Source organism: Fundulus heteroclitus, chromosome 14, assembly GCF_011125445.2.
Source record: "Fundulus heteroclitus isolate FHET01 chromosome 14, MU-UCD_Fhet_4.1, whole genome shotgun sequence".
Lineage (NCBI taxonomy): Eukaryota > Metazoa > Chordata > Actinopteri > Cyprinodontiformes > Fundulidae > Fundulus > Fundulus heteroclitus.
The window spans coordinates 29,025,304-29,043,088 of NC_046374.1; the positions used below are offsets into that span (position 1 = coordinate 29,025,304).

The 17,785-nt window shown below is 40.8% G+C and overlaps 1 protein-coding gene across 1 annotated transcript; it reads right to left on the bottom strand.

Moving 5' to 3' along the window:
- Nucleotides 1-263: 263 nt before the first annotated feature.
- On the bottom strand, nt 264-16,515 carry chrnb1l (cholinergic receptor, nicotinic, beta 1 (muscle) like). Its single transcript, XM_012854224.3, has 11 exons — nt 15,977-16,515; nt 13,385-13,518; nt 11,647-11,691; nt 11,357-11,466; nt 10,007-10,115; nt 9,431-9,578; nt 9,160-9,345; nt 7,892-8,115; nt 7,630-7,811; nt 755-893; nt 264-614 (listed from the first exon to the last, which is right to left on the bottom strand). The coding sequence occupies exons 1-11, from the start codon at nt 16,062-16,064 to the stop codon at nt 474-476; spliced, it is 1,506 nt and encodes a 501-aa protein (XP_012709678.3). The 5' UTR covers nt 16,065-16,515; the 3' UTR covers nt 264-473.
- Between the last annotated feature and the right edge of the window lie 1,270 nt (nt 16,516-17,785).

Here is a 17,785-nt window from a genome sequence, read left to right on the forward strand (position 1 = left end):
CAGACTGAATACATCAATTGTAGAAAAAATAATACAACATTTGGGTCAACATTTGGTACACTGCAAAAAGAGAACTAAAAGTAAGTCAAATCTTCTTGAAATGAATGTATTTGCACTTGATTTGAGTAGGTAAATAAGATGATCTGCCAATGGAATAAGGTTTTTACACTTAAAATAGGAACAACTCATCTCCATCATCTTATTTCAAGTGAATATATCTAATTATCTTATTTTAGGAGTAAAAATACTTATTCCATTGGCAAATAATCTTGTTTAATTGCTCAAATCAAGGACAAAAACACTAATTTCCACAAGATTTGACTTACTTTTAGTTGCCTTTGTGCAGTGTACGGTTTACTTCACAAAACAAGCTGACCAGAACCAGAGTGAACAGGTGATTAAAGTCCAACCTGGGGATCTTAGGAAACCATACAGCCCGTTTCAGGGTTTGGATGTGTGCACGATCCCGTCCTCTATGGGAAGGGGTTGTCGGGTGTGTAATTAAAACTAGCATCGAGGAACACTGCCAGGGTTCCCAGGGTGGTGATGATGACAAACAGCCATAAGAAGAGACGATCCACCACCAGGGCTACGAACTGCCAGTCCCCTGTCATCTGGAATACAAACAGGAGCAAAGCTTTCTGTAAACGCTGACTCAGCAATGTTTGGTGACACATGACTGGAAACGACTGTGAATCAGGGTTGCTCTGGGCCCGCACACTGTCCTGGAAAACACGCCGGACAGAACACTCACCGAGTCGTCCGTGTCCTGCCTCTTCAGCTGCTCGGCTATGTAGGTCACAGCGTCGATGGCGGACTTCAGGTTAGGAGGGAGGATCAGGCAGAACCGGTCTGAGTCCGGGAGCCGCTGGAGCTGCACTGTGCTTTCACACCTGAAATAAACACGGGAAAGAGTGAGGAATGAGAGGAACTTCTAGAGCAAGGATGTCAAACTCAAGGCCCGAGGGCCAAATCCGGCCTGTCAAGGCAATTTATCCGGCCCTCCAGTGCCAAAAAAAAGGCATATCATGTTATAAAGTAGAGGCAAATATCATTTTAAATTGTATTAAGTGGCTAAAACTAAGGGTGCTGCTTTGTGTTATATTTCTATGTGGACTGAAATTAAATGAAACCAAAAGTGTCATCTATACACATGCAACTTGCCCTTTTAATGATTTCCTGATGTAAAAGTGTCCCAAAATAGAAATGAGTGTGACACCTTTGCTCTGGAGAGTTCATTATACAAACACTTTGGACTTAACCGCTTAACCGGTGCCCCAAATTTCCAAAACACGTCTAAAAACATATATACCCAAATTAAATCAGATGCTTTTGAACCCTTTGGAGTAGAGGCAAAAGCTTGGTGTCTCTGTAATAGTAACACTTTAACATTTTTAACTGGTAACCAGTTTTTAGTTATTGGAACACACAGAAATTCTAAATTTTTTGCTCTTGTCTTTTTCTTTTCTTCGACAAGCAGCTGCAGGCTGATGTAAGGAGATTCTATCTGAATGATAAAGGAGCCAAAAGAGACAAGTCTTTTCTGTGATGGGTTTAAATTTGAATGCAATATAGTATGAAATGAGTTTTCGAGATCTGTTTTTCTGTAGGCTCTCCAAAACGTTTCTGACAAGTATTTAGAAAAAACCTTGACACTCCTGTGACAAACTCTACCACTTCTTCTGTTGCTATTTGGGTCTCCCCAGAAGCTTTACACATATTTCCTGGTGAAAATCAAAGATGCGCTCCGATGGGTCACCGGTGACCCATTAGAAATTCCTTTATTGTCCCACAATGTGGGAATTCTTTAGTATCTCTATCTATCTATCTATCTATCTATCTATCTATCTATCTATCTATCTATCTATCTATCTATCTATCTATCTATCTATCTATATTATGTAAAACATTTTGGGTTCAACAATTGCAGTTTCCTTAAATAGCACTGCTAAAAATAAATTAATCGTTTCTTAATACTCTTGGTGAGAAATAAACAAATAAAAGATAATGCGTTCCATTTGTCCTCGGTACTTGGAGTTCTCGATATCCGGGTCGGAGAATTTAACTTGAATGGCCCCTAAAGTCGGTACTCCGAGTTGTAAACTCGGTGCAACGGGATGGTACCCGGCTTCAGCATTCATGATGGCTGCTACTCGCAGCAACGTTCAGAAAAACCTCATATTTAGACTTTTTTTTAGCAGCTCTCTGCTAATAATGTAACATTTACTCAGTCGTACAGCCTTTTAGTGTTCATCAGACGGGATGTTTCAGCTTTGTTTATTTGCACAGAATACTGCCTAGATCGGCGTTGCTGTCATTGTTATTGTGTTAACAACATTGCAAGCGTCCATGTTTTTTCCTAATTTCCAACATGAGGGAAACTGCAACGCAAAAAGGCGGATGTGACGTAATCTGGGACTCGTCTGTCCCGACCTCCGAGGCAAAAGGGACGCACCATTATATCTCTGTTCAGAGCCTGTTGGTTGCTCTATTTTTGCCATAGCCTGCTAGCTTAGCGCACTAGCTTAGCCTACTAGCTTAACATACTACCTTAACTTCCTGTATACCAAAAATAGTTTATTTAGATATTTGAGCTTTATCAGCTAAAAGGAATTTATAGTTGCAATTTTGTTCTCAAACCCATGGCTGACATTTTATAAAAACTGAGACATTCAAACATTTGAGGTTAGTACACCATCTTAGCTTACTGCATTAAAACTCTATGAAGGTTAACATGATTAATGTGATTAGTTTTTTGAACCGTTTCAACTGACTTCCCATTTTTGTTTAAATTGTGACCGAAAACCATATAGGTGATTGTGTGTAAAAACTGATATATTCAAACAAAAGTTAGCATGTACTGTTAGGATACTAGCTTAAAATTCTGTCCTAGTTAACATATTAAACAGGGTGTGTTTTTTCTGTGCGCTGTTAATGGACTGAAAAAATATACTTTTCTATTTTGTTCAGAACAAAATGGCTGGCTGTTGTTTGGGCACGGCATTTTGCATATTGTTACAATTAGAATAGGGAAGCTGGTAACCACATGATATTTGCACTAGTCAATTTATTATTTTCACAATCAACTTTTAGCATGCTAAGCTAATATTGTCAGAAATGTCAACGATACCTTGCACAATTCCTAGATTTTTTTGACTGCTCTTGACTTCCCGTAATAGCTCTCAATCTAGATTTTTTTTTTTTGTGGTTACATCTGCAGCGTCCACATTCTGCGGGTGGGTAAAAATACGAGACAACACCCTTCACAGGTGCTCTATAAGCTGTGATTTATGTCATGGCTGAATGCATTGCTCAGCTCTACAGTCGCATACCATCAGTGACATTATCTGTCCTGCATGTGACAAACATTATGGACTCGAAGTTACCTTTACGCAGTTGGTGACTTTGAGGCAACATTTATGTGATGCAGTGACCTCCAAAGTATTCTGCCAAGTCACAGCTGTTCCTTAAAAACTAATCATATGTGCAACGCGCCTCTCGGACAGAATTGTTATTGCAAAATTAACCATTGATAGTTTCATGTTCACCATTTGTATCTGCTGTTGTAATCAAATAAGAATATTATAACTGACTTAAAGGTGCAAAAGAATTAATATCACAGATGTTTATTCTAGGTGTATTTGTGGAAGAGCAAATATAATGGTGTTGTTTAAATATTTGAAAACAACAATGTTTAACAGTGACCAAAAATAAGCACTGTCATGTAATTATCCAGCAAATCAGTTATCAGAAATGCGGCTTTGAATAAAGTTAAATCCATTTAGTCCAGTTTCAGTCCAACAGCATGAAAGAGAAAACACTAAATAAATGGCCAGTAGTTTTCTGCCCCACTTTTGTTTTGACAGTAACAGATTTAGTCATTAAATCAGCAGCAGGAGGCAAACAGAGAAACTATAAGTTTCAAATTTTAAATACAAATATAAATGAAATGGGAAAATCTTTGAAGAAATTACTGAAAAATCTCAGAAAAAAATGAAGAATTACAACATCTGTGTAATTTTTTAACATTAAAAACATTACATATTTTGGGGAAAAAACTGACATCATCAATGATTCAGGGCAGGGATTCATGGGAAGGAAACTGGGATATTCTCAGATTTAGTAAAATAGTAAATTAAGGGAAAAGAGTGAAAACAAATAATTAACGACTAAGATCAACAATACAAACATGGACATTTACTGACATTGTAAAGTCATGCATTTGTAAGGACCTCCTCATATTCTCTAGTGTATAGGTAATAAATATTCATTAAAAACTCACCAATTATTGAAAAAAAACAAAATTCGGTCAGGCTCAAATGGATCACCTTGCAGTCTTATTTAATATTACATAGATAGATAGATAGATAGATAGATAGATAGATAGATAGATAGATAGATAGATAGATAGATATTGATAGATAGATATTGATAGATAGATATTGCAAATGTGTCACGTCACAGTATCAAACATCCTGCTTTTGGTCTTGTAATTCTATACGTTCCATCTAGGGAAAACCATTTCTCTCACAAATGCAAGACTTTCCAAAATCAGTAAGTCTTTTCATGTAAATATCTGAAACGAAACATGAAATTTCTTATTTTTCCCCAAACCATGTTTTAGTTCATTTCTCCTATGGCTATTTAAAAAATGGCTGATTCCATTCACCCATTGAGCATTTGGTGCACATCTAGTAACCATTGCTGCGTGACAAGTGATGTGCAGAATACAAGCCCTAGTAGCATATGTAAACAAAATAACAACAGTATACGTTCAATTTAGAGATACAAGTTTGGGCTAATTAACCTCTACCAGATCACCACAAACAAACCGCAGATATTCAGGTCAGTTTACATGTTACACAATTAGCTTTCCTGGTTTCGCTTCGCGTCTTTCATCGTTCGGTTCCCAAAACACTGGGATTCCTTTGAACGCCTTCCATATGTATGTGCGCAGGGCCCAGCTGTCACAGCGAGGCCGTCTATTATACAGTCTGTGTGTGCAGTGTACGGTTACAGGGCGTGCATACTGGTAACGACATGCAGTATGTACGGCACCGGCAGGAGAGCCAGACGCAGACAGTGTGACAGCACATGGACAAAATAAACGAAGCAGCTGATTGAAGGGTGATGCGTGTGCTTGTAGATGAGTGAAAAGGAACGGTAAGTAAGTGGAATGCCTGCCACACACCATGCACATTCAATACCAGGTTTTTGGAGATCCAAAATTTTAGTTTACCTAGTTTGAGGCGCTCCTAACCAAGGCAGTGACCCAAAGGTTAGAAACATCAGAAATCACATATAATGTAATACAGGCCAGGCTTTAATCCATAAAGGAGCTAGCTTGATCCACACAAGAGACACACGTGAGTAAAGACATTTTTTCCACCATGTCTACCAAATGAAAGCCATTTAATTCTGTCAAAATACCTTCATTCTCTCTCACAAGCTAAGCTAAACAGCCAAAGCAAAAGGCAGACAGGCTGATGAAAGCTCTTTGTTTCTACTCCATCCAACATCAAGCCTTCTGTGCCCCCATCACTCAGCGACGACGCTCGTCTCCCCCTTTCTGCTCTTTCCCCCCACCCGCCACCTCCTTTCAGCGGGATTACCCCCTAATGCCCAACCTAAATAGAGGCTTAGTGGCTGGCGACTGTGAATGGGAGTGTGGGGGCTTAGCTGAGGCTGAATCTGATGCCCCCGGAACGGGACAGGAGATACCTAGGAACCAGGGCTCCCGTGAACGGGGGTTCACGGGAGCCCTGAGATGTTTCTGATGCCAGAGCTGAGTGCATAGCCTCGGGATCCTCAAGATTAGCCGGAGTGAAGCCGGCGGTGAAGCACGTTATCGACCCAAATGAAAGGTGGAGAAAGTATCTTCTTTTTATCGCAAAAATAAAAACAATGTGTGATTGATAGCAGTTGCGTTTTTGATTACCTTTAAAGGCATACTATGCAACATTTTTCAGTTAATTAATGTGTTCCATACCGTTTTGGATGATTAAATGAGACATTTCAGGTCAAACAAAGGTTTTCTCGGCCGCCCAGGTGGTCTGTAGGGGAAATACCGTACTTGCAATGGCGTACCGCGCACGTGACGTCACCGACTCAAGAGCAACGCCCCTTTTCCTAGGTAGGACAAACAGGTAGAGAACGCCCGTAGCAACCAGCTATTACACGCACAACAGAACCAGCGATATGACCGAATTTGCAGCCGTTAAACTTTCCCAAGACGATGTTCCAGGCGCCCGGATTACTGGTCGCACTGTCGAAGAACACACCAACCTTCAGCTCAAACGATGGCTTGAGTGTCGAGGGCTTAAAAAAAACGGAAAACGGGCCGAGTTGATCGAACGGTAAGCTTTGGTTTTTTTTTTCCTGAGCGGCGGTCATGGCGTCGTCGGCCGTTTTTTTGTTTGTAATCACCGTCCAGGGATCGGTAATATGTTTAATGTTTGTCTTATTTGAAATGTTTTTGAGTAAGCTAACCTGGTAGCAGGGTATCATGTTAGCGCCTGCTACCATGATAGCCTATATGCTATCATGGTAGCAGGCGCTTCAATATTAACATGTCGGCCACCAAAATACTCTTACCTGTTCACTACTTGATGTCGCTGGAATTGGGTCAGGATGTTCTTTGGTTGGGGCCTTTCCTCCAACAAAATGCTTGCTACATATGTAGGCCGACCGCCCCGCACACATTTCTCCTTGGCAGTCTTGAAGAAAACATCCTTCATATGCGGCCGATCAGCGTACCTCGAGTCGCTGTTGCACGTTCCATAGCAACGATGTTTAAAAACCATGGTCTTAGATTTGGAAAAAGCAGTCGTTTACCGAGTAAAACCTAGGCTAACGCACGTCTCTTTTACAGCGACACAGCAGCGGATTATGCAAGCTTGCCCTACTGCGTACCACGTGATGTGACGTCATCGTGACGTTACGTTTCTAAAAATAGCTCGCTCGCGGTACCCCATTGCAGGAGCCCTCGGCCCGCACCCACAGGCTCAGAAGTCTGGTGCATCACGAGAGTCGGTCTTGCTTTACGGTGAGAACTGCTACACGCCCCCAGTGAAAGGCACGCTCGTTGCTAGCACAGTGGCGATATTTGTGCAGTTATCGTGGCGGAACCAGCGAGAAAACAGCGAAAGCCCATGTCGGAGCAGGCAAGAAAGAGAAAAAGGCTCTGGACAGAGAGAGGAGTCCTACACGGGTGAACATCGGGCAAGCTTTATTCGAATGGCGAGAGCTAAAAGAAAAAGAAGGCTGCAAGGCTGACGCGGACCTCGCGTTTCTGCTGATGCGATTGTAAGTAACAATGGAATGGTTTCTCTCTCTCTGTGTGGATGTTCATACTTTCACTGTGTTAGTCATTGTTTGTACTGCCGTTTTTTCGACTTTTTGTTGCGTTCGCCTGTCTGCTAAGCTCAAAACAACCACGCCTGGCTTGACAGAGAAACCAGGAGAACAGCTGAGCATCTTTACGACAGTGCACTTTTACTTTCGCCCTCTGGGGGGAGCCTCACTGGAAAATCAACCCCGGTTGCATAGTATACATTTAAAGCTAAAAATGATATATAAATGTGGTGATGTGAGCTTTTTGTTGGACATTGGACCTGAACGTAGCCTCACCTCCCTCGCCACGGCAAGACGAGGTCAGGGTTGATCTTTCGAAAAAAGTACTCTCCTCCAGGCTGTCGTCCACTGAAACCTCGGAATGGCGCGTCCTCTTTCTCAGACTCCTCCTCCAGCAAAGGTTCCTCTGGGTTTGGCCTCATCATACCGATGTATCTGGGCAGGAGGTGAATGAACACCTGCAAATTGAGGTCTACGGTTAAATCGAAGCTGCATTTTAAAAGAGGTTTTGAATCGGTACGGACGACCGCATTGTTACCTTCCTAACCCAGTTCGGCATGATGTGGGTGCTGGGTGTTCGGTGGTGCAGGTTGAGGACCACCACGCTCAGGATGACCGAGAAGGTGACCAGGATCATGGTGAACATGACGTAGTTGACGATCATAGGGATGCCCAGGGAGGTTTCGGGCACTCTGTCGGCCAGCAGCAGCATAAAAACAGTGAGCGCGATCAGGACGGAGATGGAGAGAGTCATCTTCTCCCCTGGAATCAGAACGATCAAAACAATGAAATGGAGAAGGATTAGCACGTATGCCCAAACTCAGATTTTTATTATAAATAAATATAGACCATTTAATACTTGCTTAAGTAGCCTTTTTGTTATTCATCTATACAGAATAATGGACTCAGCATCTTGGACTGAAAGCTCAACGGTCTGAGTTCGCCCAAGTGGTCAAATATTTATTAATTAATGAACTAATTAATCAGGAATCCCCCCCCCCCACCCAGCTGTGTAAGCCAATCAAGCATTCAGCATCTCAAGGTGAGAAAATCCTCATCAGCACAGAGCGTGTGTACTGTGCAGCAAGCAATCAAGTTATTTTGTTTTTAGCTGTGGTACATATACTGTTTAACAACTGGCTGGTTGGTCTTGTGAATATCAAATAAAAGAGGATAACTGAAGATATTTAATGTCATGTTGTCATGTCATAATTGACTTATTTATCTCAGCTATACTGCGATAGACTGGCGACCTGTCCAGGGTGTACCACGCCTCTCGTCCATTGACAGCTGGAGATAGGCACCAGCAACCCTTGCAACCCCATAAGGGATACACATGTTCGAAAACAGATGGATGGATGGATGGATCTTAGTTATCTGTCATCACAATTACCTAACTCCCGATTTACAAAAAAAATATATATATATTTTTTACTTTAAGATTGTCCTCTTATTCACAGTCTACGTAAGTTTTGTACACCTCACAATTAGCTTAACAGGTGTTGCCATGAAATGGGATGTTAGGAAACGGCCCACCCCTGTTACGCCTCTGATTCACCTTGATCGGTACGTTTAGCAATGACCAAGTTAAAAGATAGATGAAAAACATGTTGCAAAATCCTTGTTTCAGCACGGAGAAGGCTTCAGCTACCCCTTTTAAGTCCACCGTGTATGAATAGGTTTCTTTGACAGTGCACGCTTACTGTATAAAGCCCTCTGCGTTGAAAACACACAGCATATGATGGTCCCACATAGAGCATCACTTTCTGTATTCCTTTCATGCCAAAGCATGTCAAAGGGTCTGACCTGCTCCAGGAGGCAGGTAGAAGACAAATATGGCCAACACACTGGTGAGGATGCAGGGAACGATGATGTTGATGATGTAGAAAAGAGGCTTCCTCTCTATGATGAGGTAGAAGGTGATGTCCTCGTACAGGTCGTCCCCAACGTTCTTCCTGCTCGGTTTGTGACAGATGGCCCATTCTCCGTTCTCTGTGAAGAGGGAGAGGACGCACATTAACGGGACTAACAAATCCCAGAATTAATGACTGTGGGTAAGGATACGTTTGGTACCAACCCGTGAAGGCGTTCTTGTCAATGACAATCTCTTGGATCTCCGACCCATTCTCGTCGAGATAGAACTGCAGGTCGACCTCTGAGGCGTCGTAGGTGTACGAGCGGAAAACCATGCTGCAGTTTTGCCAGTCAAATGGGAAATATGCCACCTATAGATTGTACAATAGAAGCAAACCCTATGCATTTTTTTTTACCTATAATGCCATCAAGATGAAGTTTCAGTTTTCTCTCAACCACAGAGGATCTGCTTCCAGTGAATGTGTCAACAGCTAACATCAGTGTATGCGAAAGTGTTAAGAATTGGGATAGTTAAAAATAAAAATGTATAAAGGTTTCTCACTCTATTGTCTCGCTTCTCACACCAAGTTCATGTGACCAAAACTGAAAAACTAGAGATAACATCCCAAATATGTCGTACAAAACCTGCAAACATGTCTGCTATCTCCCTTGCTATGGTTGGCGGTAAGAATGCTAAGACCACCGGGACAGAATGGTTATTTTAAAACCGTCCAACATCTATCCCGTCTTCTGGAGGGGGATCTTCTAACCAGAGCGTACTAATATAGGACACAAGTACCTCGATGGAGCAGGAACTACGGTAGATGGCCGGTGGCAACCAAGAGACCATCCCAGTACTGTAAACCAAGACGTTAACGTACAGAGCCACGTCAAACTGTCCGTCATGGCTGTGAGGAGGAATAAAGACAAAATGTGAGGTTTGCTTTACAACGTCTCCATTTCTCTTTTCTTTTTTTTCTTTTTTAACCAGCTTTGATTTACACACTTAGCAACATCAAAGTTATGCCGTTTATGAAATACTATCAAAATAAATAACTTGTACATACAAATGTGAGGATCTGTGGCGTCTCTGCATTTGGGGCAAGTGGGACCTTGGCCCAACGAGATGTCACCGTGGAGCTCTATGTTCGCAATAATCAGTGGGACAGGATCGTTCGCTATAGAGTAATATTGTAAAAAAGACCCTTACCATTAAAATTCTGCTATAAATATATGTGTCATATATATCTAAGTCTGCCAGAAAACTGATAAGCTCAGTAGCTGAATCCTCTTGAGGCGTCTTGATATTAGGACCGGCCCACCAACGTTTAAATAATGAACATCTTAAATCGCAGAGAGCATGCCCAACACGCTCTCAGTAGACAGCCGTGGGGCGCAAATCATACGGCCCCAAGCTCGGATCGTCCAATCAAAATGCTGGAAATTCACATGTTACATTTACGTTCTGAAAGTGTGCAACAATCTATGATGTTGTCCTTGCTAGCTCAAGGAAGGATTGATGTGAATCTTTTGTGTTCAATAAATTAGCGTTAGGAGTGAGCCTTTATTTATAATTTTATGCATAAAAATTAAACTACATTTAGCTTATATTGCATTTCTGCTGTGTTGGTTTATGCAAATTTATCTGTTTCATTTAACATTGATCAAAGCCAGGTTGTGTGCGTCACAAAAAAAATTGTCGCTGCTAGCAGGTGTTGAGTTTTTGTGCCCCACTTAACTTATCATGCCAGAGACACCACTGGTGAGGATATTCAGGAAACTTTAAATTAGTTAATTTAGGTTGTAGAAATGTAATGTTGTAGGAAATCTTATGTTTTGTTGTGAGTTAACTTTATTATTTTTTGCCCTTGGCTTGATTCTTACCAGCTATTAGCTTTACCCTGAGCACATGTTAGCAATAGTTTCACCAACAGTTGTTGTGACTCTGATTAACTATTAGCTTCAGTGGAAGTTAGCTTTACTCTAAGTTGCAAGCGACTGAATCCTGATTAGCTTGAACAAGTATTAGTTTGAGTGGCTGTTAGCTTGCAAGCCAATTTATTAATACAATTTACTCAATTATGCCTTGGATTGACTCTTTTGCCCTAATCGTAATAGATGATAGTGCTGGTGGAGACAGGTGACTCACTTGTTTATGAGGTAGATGTCAGGACGCCACACCTTGTTGGGAGGAATTCTCACCACCGAGATGTTGTCATACTCCTCTGGTTTCCACGACAGCCTGTAGTCTGTCCAGTTCTGGGTTGGATGGAGGAAAAACAGAAGGCAACGTTAAAGTGGAAAAAACATAGAACAAAAACAGATTACTGAGTAAACCCAGAAGATAAAGAAATATTTATGTTAAACCCAAATTAAAGCTACAAAGAAAGGTTCAGGATGGATGCTCAGTGTTAAAGATAAGTGTTTCCATCTTCATACCAGATTCATGAACACGTTTGTTGTCATCTCGCCGTTCTTTTCATTCTGTAGTGGGGCAGACAGGGAAAGGTTAATGTTACTGCCACTTGTGTGCTTTAGGCACCTAAACCTTTGTTGTCTAAAACCATTGTTGTCTGAATCCAAAGTCGCTTCTCGATACGTCACATCTACGAAAACCCGAGAGATCTTGATTGGCTCGTTCATTTTGTGTGGTATTGAAATGCCTACCAATGACAGAAGTTCTAGATGGATGTGAGGAGCCGTGTGGAGCTCAGCGGAACTACATCCGTCTGGTGAGAGTCAGGTTAATTGAGATGCATCAGGATATCAAATTTTTACATGAAGAGAATGAATAGATTTCCATCAATGGAGTCACAGTTAAAGGCCAAGCAGCATTTGGAAAACTCACAGTGTTTATTAAGCTGGACCAGAAAATAGGCTTTCACCAGACATGCCTCCCATACTTTCCCTTGGCACACACATAACATCACATATGGAGCATCTCCCTTATTATCCTCCTCACTTTCTCTGATGACAAGATAGATTAGAGCCCTCCTCCAGCCTTGTATTGTCACAGTTACAGTAGTTTTAAATATTTTAATAACTGCTCTGACTATATTATGGGAAAATTCCAGCAGATGTTTTTGTTGCCATTCTTTGACTTATGAAGATTGACAAACATCTGCTTTAAGTAAAATTGTTTTTTTGTTTTTTTCGTATAGCACATTTCAACAGCAAAGCAGTTCAAAGTGCTCTACAGCATAAAAACATCATAAACACATCAAAACAGCCACTGGTTGTGAGACCAGAAACAAACATTAAATATATCAGGTGAAAACATCAATACACATCAAACATGTTGGTCAATGTTCCTGTTATTTTGGGCCGAAAGCAAATCTAATCAGGTGGGTTTTCAGTCTTGATTTAATGGAACTCAGTGTTTTGACTGATTTGCAGCTTTCTAGAAGTTTGTTCCAGGTTTGTGGAGCATAGAAGCTAAATGCTGCTTTTTAACATTGGGTTCTGGTTCTGGATATGCAGTGTAGACCAACGCCAGACGATCTGAATGGTCTGGAGGATTGATACAGCAACAGCAGCCCTTTCTAAGCATCTGTTCAGTGCATTGATGGGTTCAGAGTCACCTGGTGACATTGTGCTGTAGAGCTGTGTGTCATCTGCGTAGTTATGGTGACTAATCTTGTTCCTTGTTTTAACCTGGGAGCCCGTAGATATTGAATAGAAGGGGTCCCAGGATTGAACCCTGGGGTTCCCCACATGTAATTTTTGTCCACTGTGGTAAGAAGCTACCTGTTGCTACAAAGAAGTCCCTGTTCTTTAGGTGGGATTTAAACCAACTGAGTGCTGTACCAGACAAGACAGCAGGAGGAAGAGCTTAACTGATTTGTAATTTCTTCTAAGCTTGTATAGTTGAGTGTTTGAAATAAATGTAATAATGCACACATTATTACATATAAAATGCTGATGTGTAGGTAAGTAGGGACTTTAGTGCTCTTCCCAGAGACAAATCATTTAGAACAAGAATGCGGTAAAATAACCCCAAAGCTTTGGATTGTTTGGATTGTACTCAAATTAAAGGTGTATTTTTTAGTCTGAAGTTAAGCCAGTAGAATAAAAAATTAATGTATTGCAAGGCTTTTTACACCTCTCTATCAGAGGTGCAAGTTATTATGGATGGTACGCTCGGTTCGTATTGCTTTTCCCGGTTATTCATATTCACCAAGCCGATGAGCTGGGACAGCGTCATCCCCACGCGCACAGTCACCCTCTCCTTCCAGTGACGTGCCGGCCTGACTTTCACGTTGTAGTTCTGGAACAACTTCTGATGGAGTCTTCGCTCCGTCTCTGAGGCTCCTGGGGGACCAAATATTTATCGTGACAGATAATACAGGGAAGAATTATGAAAAGCCATAGAGTGAGTCAAAGTGCTACTGATGAGCCACGAATCGGATCCCATTGAACAAAGTGTGCTTGGACTCGCCTCTTAAGCCTCTGAAAGTCATACAACAGCATGTTTGTTCTCTGGATCGATAAGTCACACCTGCTGCGGTTTGGTGTTGTGTTCAATTCCAACTAAGATTACAGGCTAAAAATATCATCTGATGCTATCAACAGGATGCATGGCTGATCTGCTATTTAATGCAGAGGTCACCGACCTCGTGGCGGCTGACTGGTAAAGACAGAGCATTTCTTAGCAGGTGGCGAGTAATCCGGCAAAAAGGAAAAAGAAAACAACAAAAAGTGTGCCCTCTGTAGCCTGGTGAGGAACTCCCAGCAGGAGATGAGCCCAACGATGTGATGGGATGGATTGTAGCCCTTCGGTGAACATCCTTGGTGATTTTTTTTTTTTATTAAACGTGTGTTGCAGGAAGATCAAGCTTTCTCAAATGGGGTCCAGGACGATGAACTGAACTCGTCTGGATGAAAGTCAAAACCACAGGAGCTCGGAAAACTTGAAAACTTTTGTTGGACGATTTTAAGAGATTTTCAAAAATAGGTTTCTGCATTATAAATACGTTCCAAGGAAAGGTAGATGATACACATGTGTAAATATGTGTATTTCCACAACAGTTTCTAGAGCTGGTGAAGATTCTCAGCCATCCAGTTTGCTTTGTTTTTTATTTTTTTGAAAAACAGTTTCTAGATATTCACAAATTTGTTCATCAGTTGTAAATAGAGGAAGGATTCATCATGTCCTAAAGCCAGTGGACTTGAAGGGGTTGGGCCGCTACTGTGCCTTTCCAATGTTATGACAGCCACTGGAGAACTAATTTAATTTAATATCACAAACTGCTTCATCTTACTTTTCTGTATTCTTGTTATATTTAGAAGTGTAATTTAAGGTTTTTGTTAAATAGAAATGGCAGTTCAATTTGAACTGAATAACATTTTAAGACTGAAACAGAGAAAATCTGTAAAGATATTTATAGCCATAAGCATTGAATTAGAATATTACTGAAACGTTCAGTCATTTCAGTAACTCTCTTGACAAAGTTAAACACATTATGTAGATTAATTATGCACAGAAGGATGATTTCAAGCCTTTATTTCTGTTGAATATGATGATTTTCCGCTTACAGCTAATGAAACATGACATTTAAGATTAGAATATTTCATCAGACCAGTAAAAACACATGTTCAATACCGGCTGAAATGTTATTTTCAAAAGGTATTTTCAATGCAACTAACCAGACTCATTGAAACATGTTGTAATTTGACTAAAATGAGCAATATAAACCTGTCAGCTGAACATAAAATGTATTATTCACTGATTTGATTCATACTCTAATCGCTTCAAAACGAAATCAATCTGTTCTGTTGAGTTTAACATTAAATCACTGAGGAAGATTTACAAGATTTACAGGTGCTTAAAGTTGTATTTACCATCAGGAAATAAGTTCAATTAAGGAAGCTTATATAAATTAATTACACATAAAGATATTTTTCCTGATAATTCTAGTTTTAACATTGTGAAAACCTCAGAAAATGGTTGAAGGCAGTGATTTAAATAACCGGGGCTTCCTGTAGACCTCATCAGCGGCTGATTTCTTCCATGTCACGCCGCACTGACGCATTAATTCACTCAAAATGATGAACGACCAAGTTTCAAGTGAATATACTGTACAGTACAATTATGTGTTTTTCATTAGGCCAACATTTCTTGATCACAATTTTTTTTAATTAATCTTAAATATATGTTTAATTTTCTGAGAGACGGAATTTGGTGTTTTTGTTAGCTGTCAGACGTAATCATCAAAACGATCAGAAATATATCCTTCAGTGTGTAATAAATCTGTGAATCTCATGACATAAATAATTTGTTAATGTTAAAATTATACATAATTTTACAGAGTTATCAAAGAAACCTCAGAAGAACAAACAAAGACTAGGGTCTAACTTTGATAAAAAAAAGGAAATAAATGTCAAATCTCCCATCTGTAGAGGTTTAAGATATGTGCTGCAGAGGAAGTGGAGGGGAAGCACGTCAGGAAATAATAATAGTGTTGGGAGCGCCGGGTGCACCACAGGCCACCGACCAGCAAAGGGCAACGGTTTGTTTTTCTGAGCATTACTTAGGGTCGAAGGTCATAGACGGAGTGTTGGGAGGTGGGGTGGGGGTAATTACAACATATTTCTATTTAAAAAGAAAAGTATCTTTATCCTTTTCAGCATCTAAATGCTTTACCAAATAAAACAAGATGGAGAAAAAAAGAAGCTGGTTTGTACACTGCAATCTAAACAGATTACTAGTACTCAAAGCATTCTGAAAGGGTAAAAGTTTAACATGTACCAAGAAAATATCGCAGATTACCTGTGCAGGTGAAACAAAGAATGCCACAGATGATGAGAAATGTGTCCACGTTAAACTTCATCCTCATCTGTCCCTTGACGGCAGCCATTGCATCCTCGTAAAAAGGGCGCGGTCTTTCGGGCTCCTCTGTACCCCCTGAATCCAGATTATCTCCTAATGACGGCTCCTCCGGCGGCACACTCTGTCCGTCCAGCGCTTCTCTCTCCCGCCCCTTCGTATCTTTGTGGTCATGGCTCCACGGGCGAAACCACAGCCTGATTGGGTGCCCATGCTGGGAGTCACGAAAGGGTGGAATGTGTTTGTACTGGGAGGCCTGTGGACACCTGTTGGTGCTCGCCAATCTGAGGTTAGGGGACGGGTGGATGGTTGGAGTAGGAGGAGGAGGAGGAGGAAGTGAAGGGGATGGGGTTGTGACAGTGGAGATATTTTCAGGGGGACAGAATGAGATGACGGCCAGGAGGGCTTTTTTTCTAGTAACAGGTGGAGGATTGATAATCTATTGAAGATGAAGAAGATTATAGCTGGCATCTGTTGTTAATTTGACTTCCTTTCCATCTCATAAATCAGGGGAATCCACAGTGCAGCACGGGGACCATCTGTGGCCCCTGGAAAGATTTTGTGTTGCCCCCAACCTAAATTTCAAAATTGCGTTTGATGCAGATGGACACTTTCTGTCATTTTTAGGGTGAGATTTTCACTGAAATCTTGTATTTTATAATTTTTTTTAGGTACAACACAACGTTTTTGTCTTTTATGACATGTTTTTTTTTTGTTGTTGTAATTTTATGGAAACCAGGACCACAAAAAAACAGCAACATTTACTAAAGAACAGACTTTAGCAAATATATTGAGTGAACTTTTCCTAAAGCCCCTTGCACACATAAGTCCAAGTAATTTACTGGGACCACATTCCCGGGTTGAACAAAAACTAGCGCCTTTGTGAGATGCAAATTAGTCCCAGAAAATTACCAGGTCAGCTCTTTTCACACTTGGATATACCTAATATGACCTGCAGGTGGCAGTAATGCAAAGGATATAGCTTTAACCGATCAATCCAACCTTTAAAGAAGAATTTCCAGCCAGAAATGTTCTCAGTCAAACGGTTAGCCACAACAAACAATGGCTTTGAGAAATACAAACTGAGACTAAGAACCTCTTATGTAATCACGCAAATGTCCCGGTAAGTTAGCGGATATGATACCAGGTCTTGACCTGGCTACTTGCCGGGTCAGTTTTACCCGGGAAATCACTTCTGGCTTTGTTCACACATAACCCTGACGCAGTATATTACTGGGTAAGGTTGTAAGTGTGAAAGAGGCTTGAGAAAGACCGAGTCATATTCCATTGTTGTTCCTACCAAAAACCTTTTTTTGTAGAGCAACATAATAATGTGTGATGGAAATATTGATAATAATTTATTGCTGCACAGATAACAATGACTTTAAAATTGAGTCATTTAGCCCCTGTTGCAAACAGTTTGGATACCGTTCTCTCCTCCTTTCCCAGATGAGATCAAATTTCCTCTCCCTGCTGTCAGTTTCTAAACCATCTGCGGGAATCACATTGTTAAACTCAATATTTAATTTATTTGATCATTTCAAACAAAAAGTTACCTGTGTTTTACTTCGAGCTGATGTCCTGCTCATTTTTATCCTCCCTTGTTTGCTGCTATTAATAAAAATACTTTAAAGATTGTGTTACATTGGTCTAAACGTGAGGAAACAAAGGGATATGGTGGAGCGCCAACATCTGTCATGTCTTTGAAGTGTGTTTTGCTCGACGAAAGATGTTGCTTTTTCATGTTCCTTA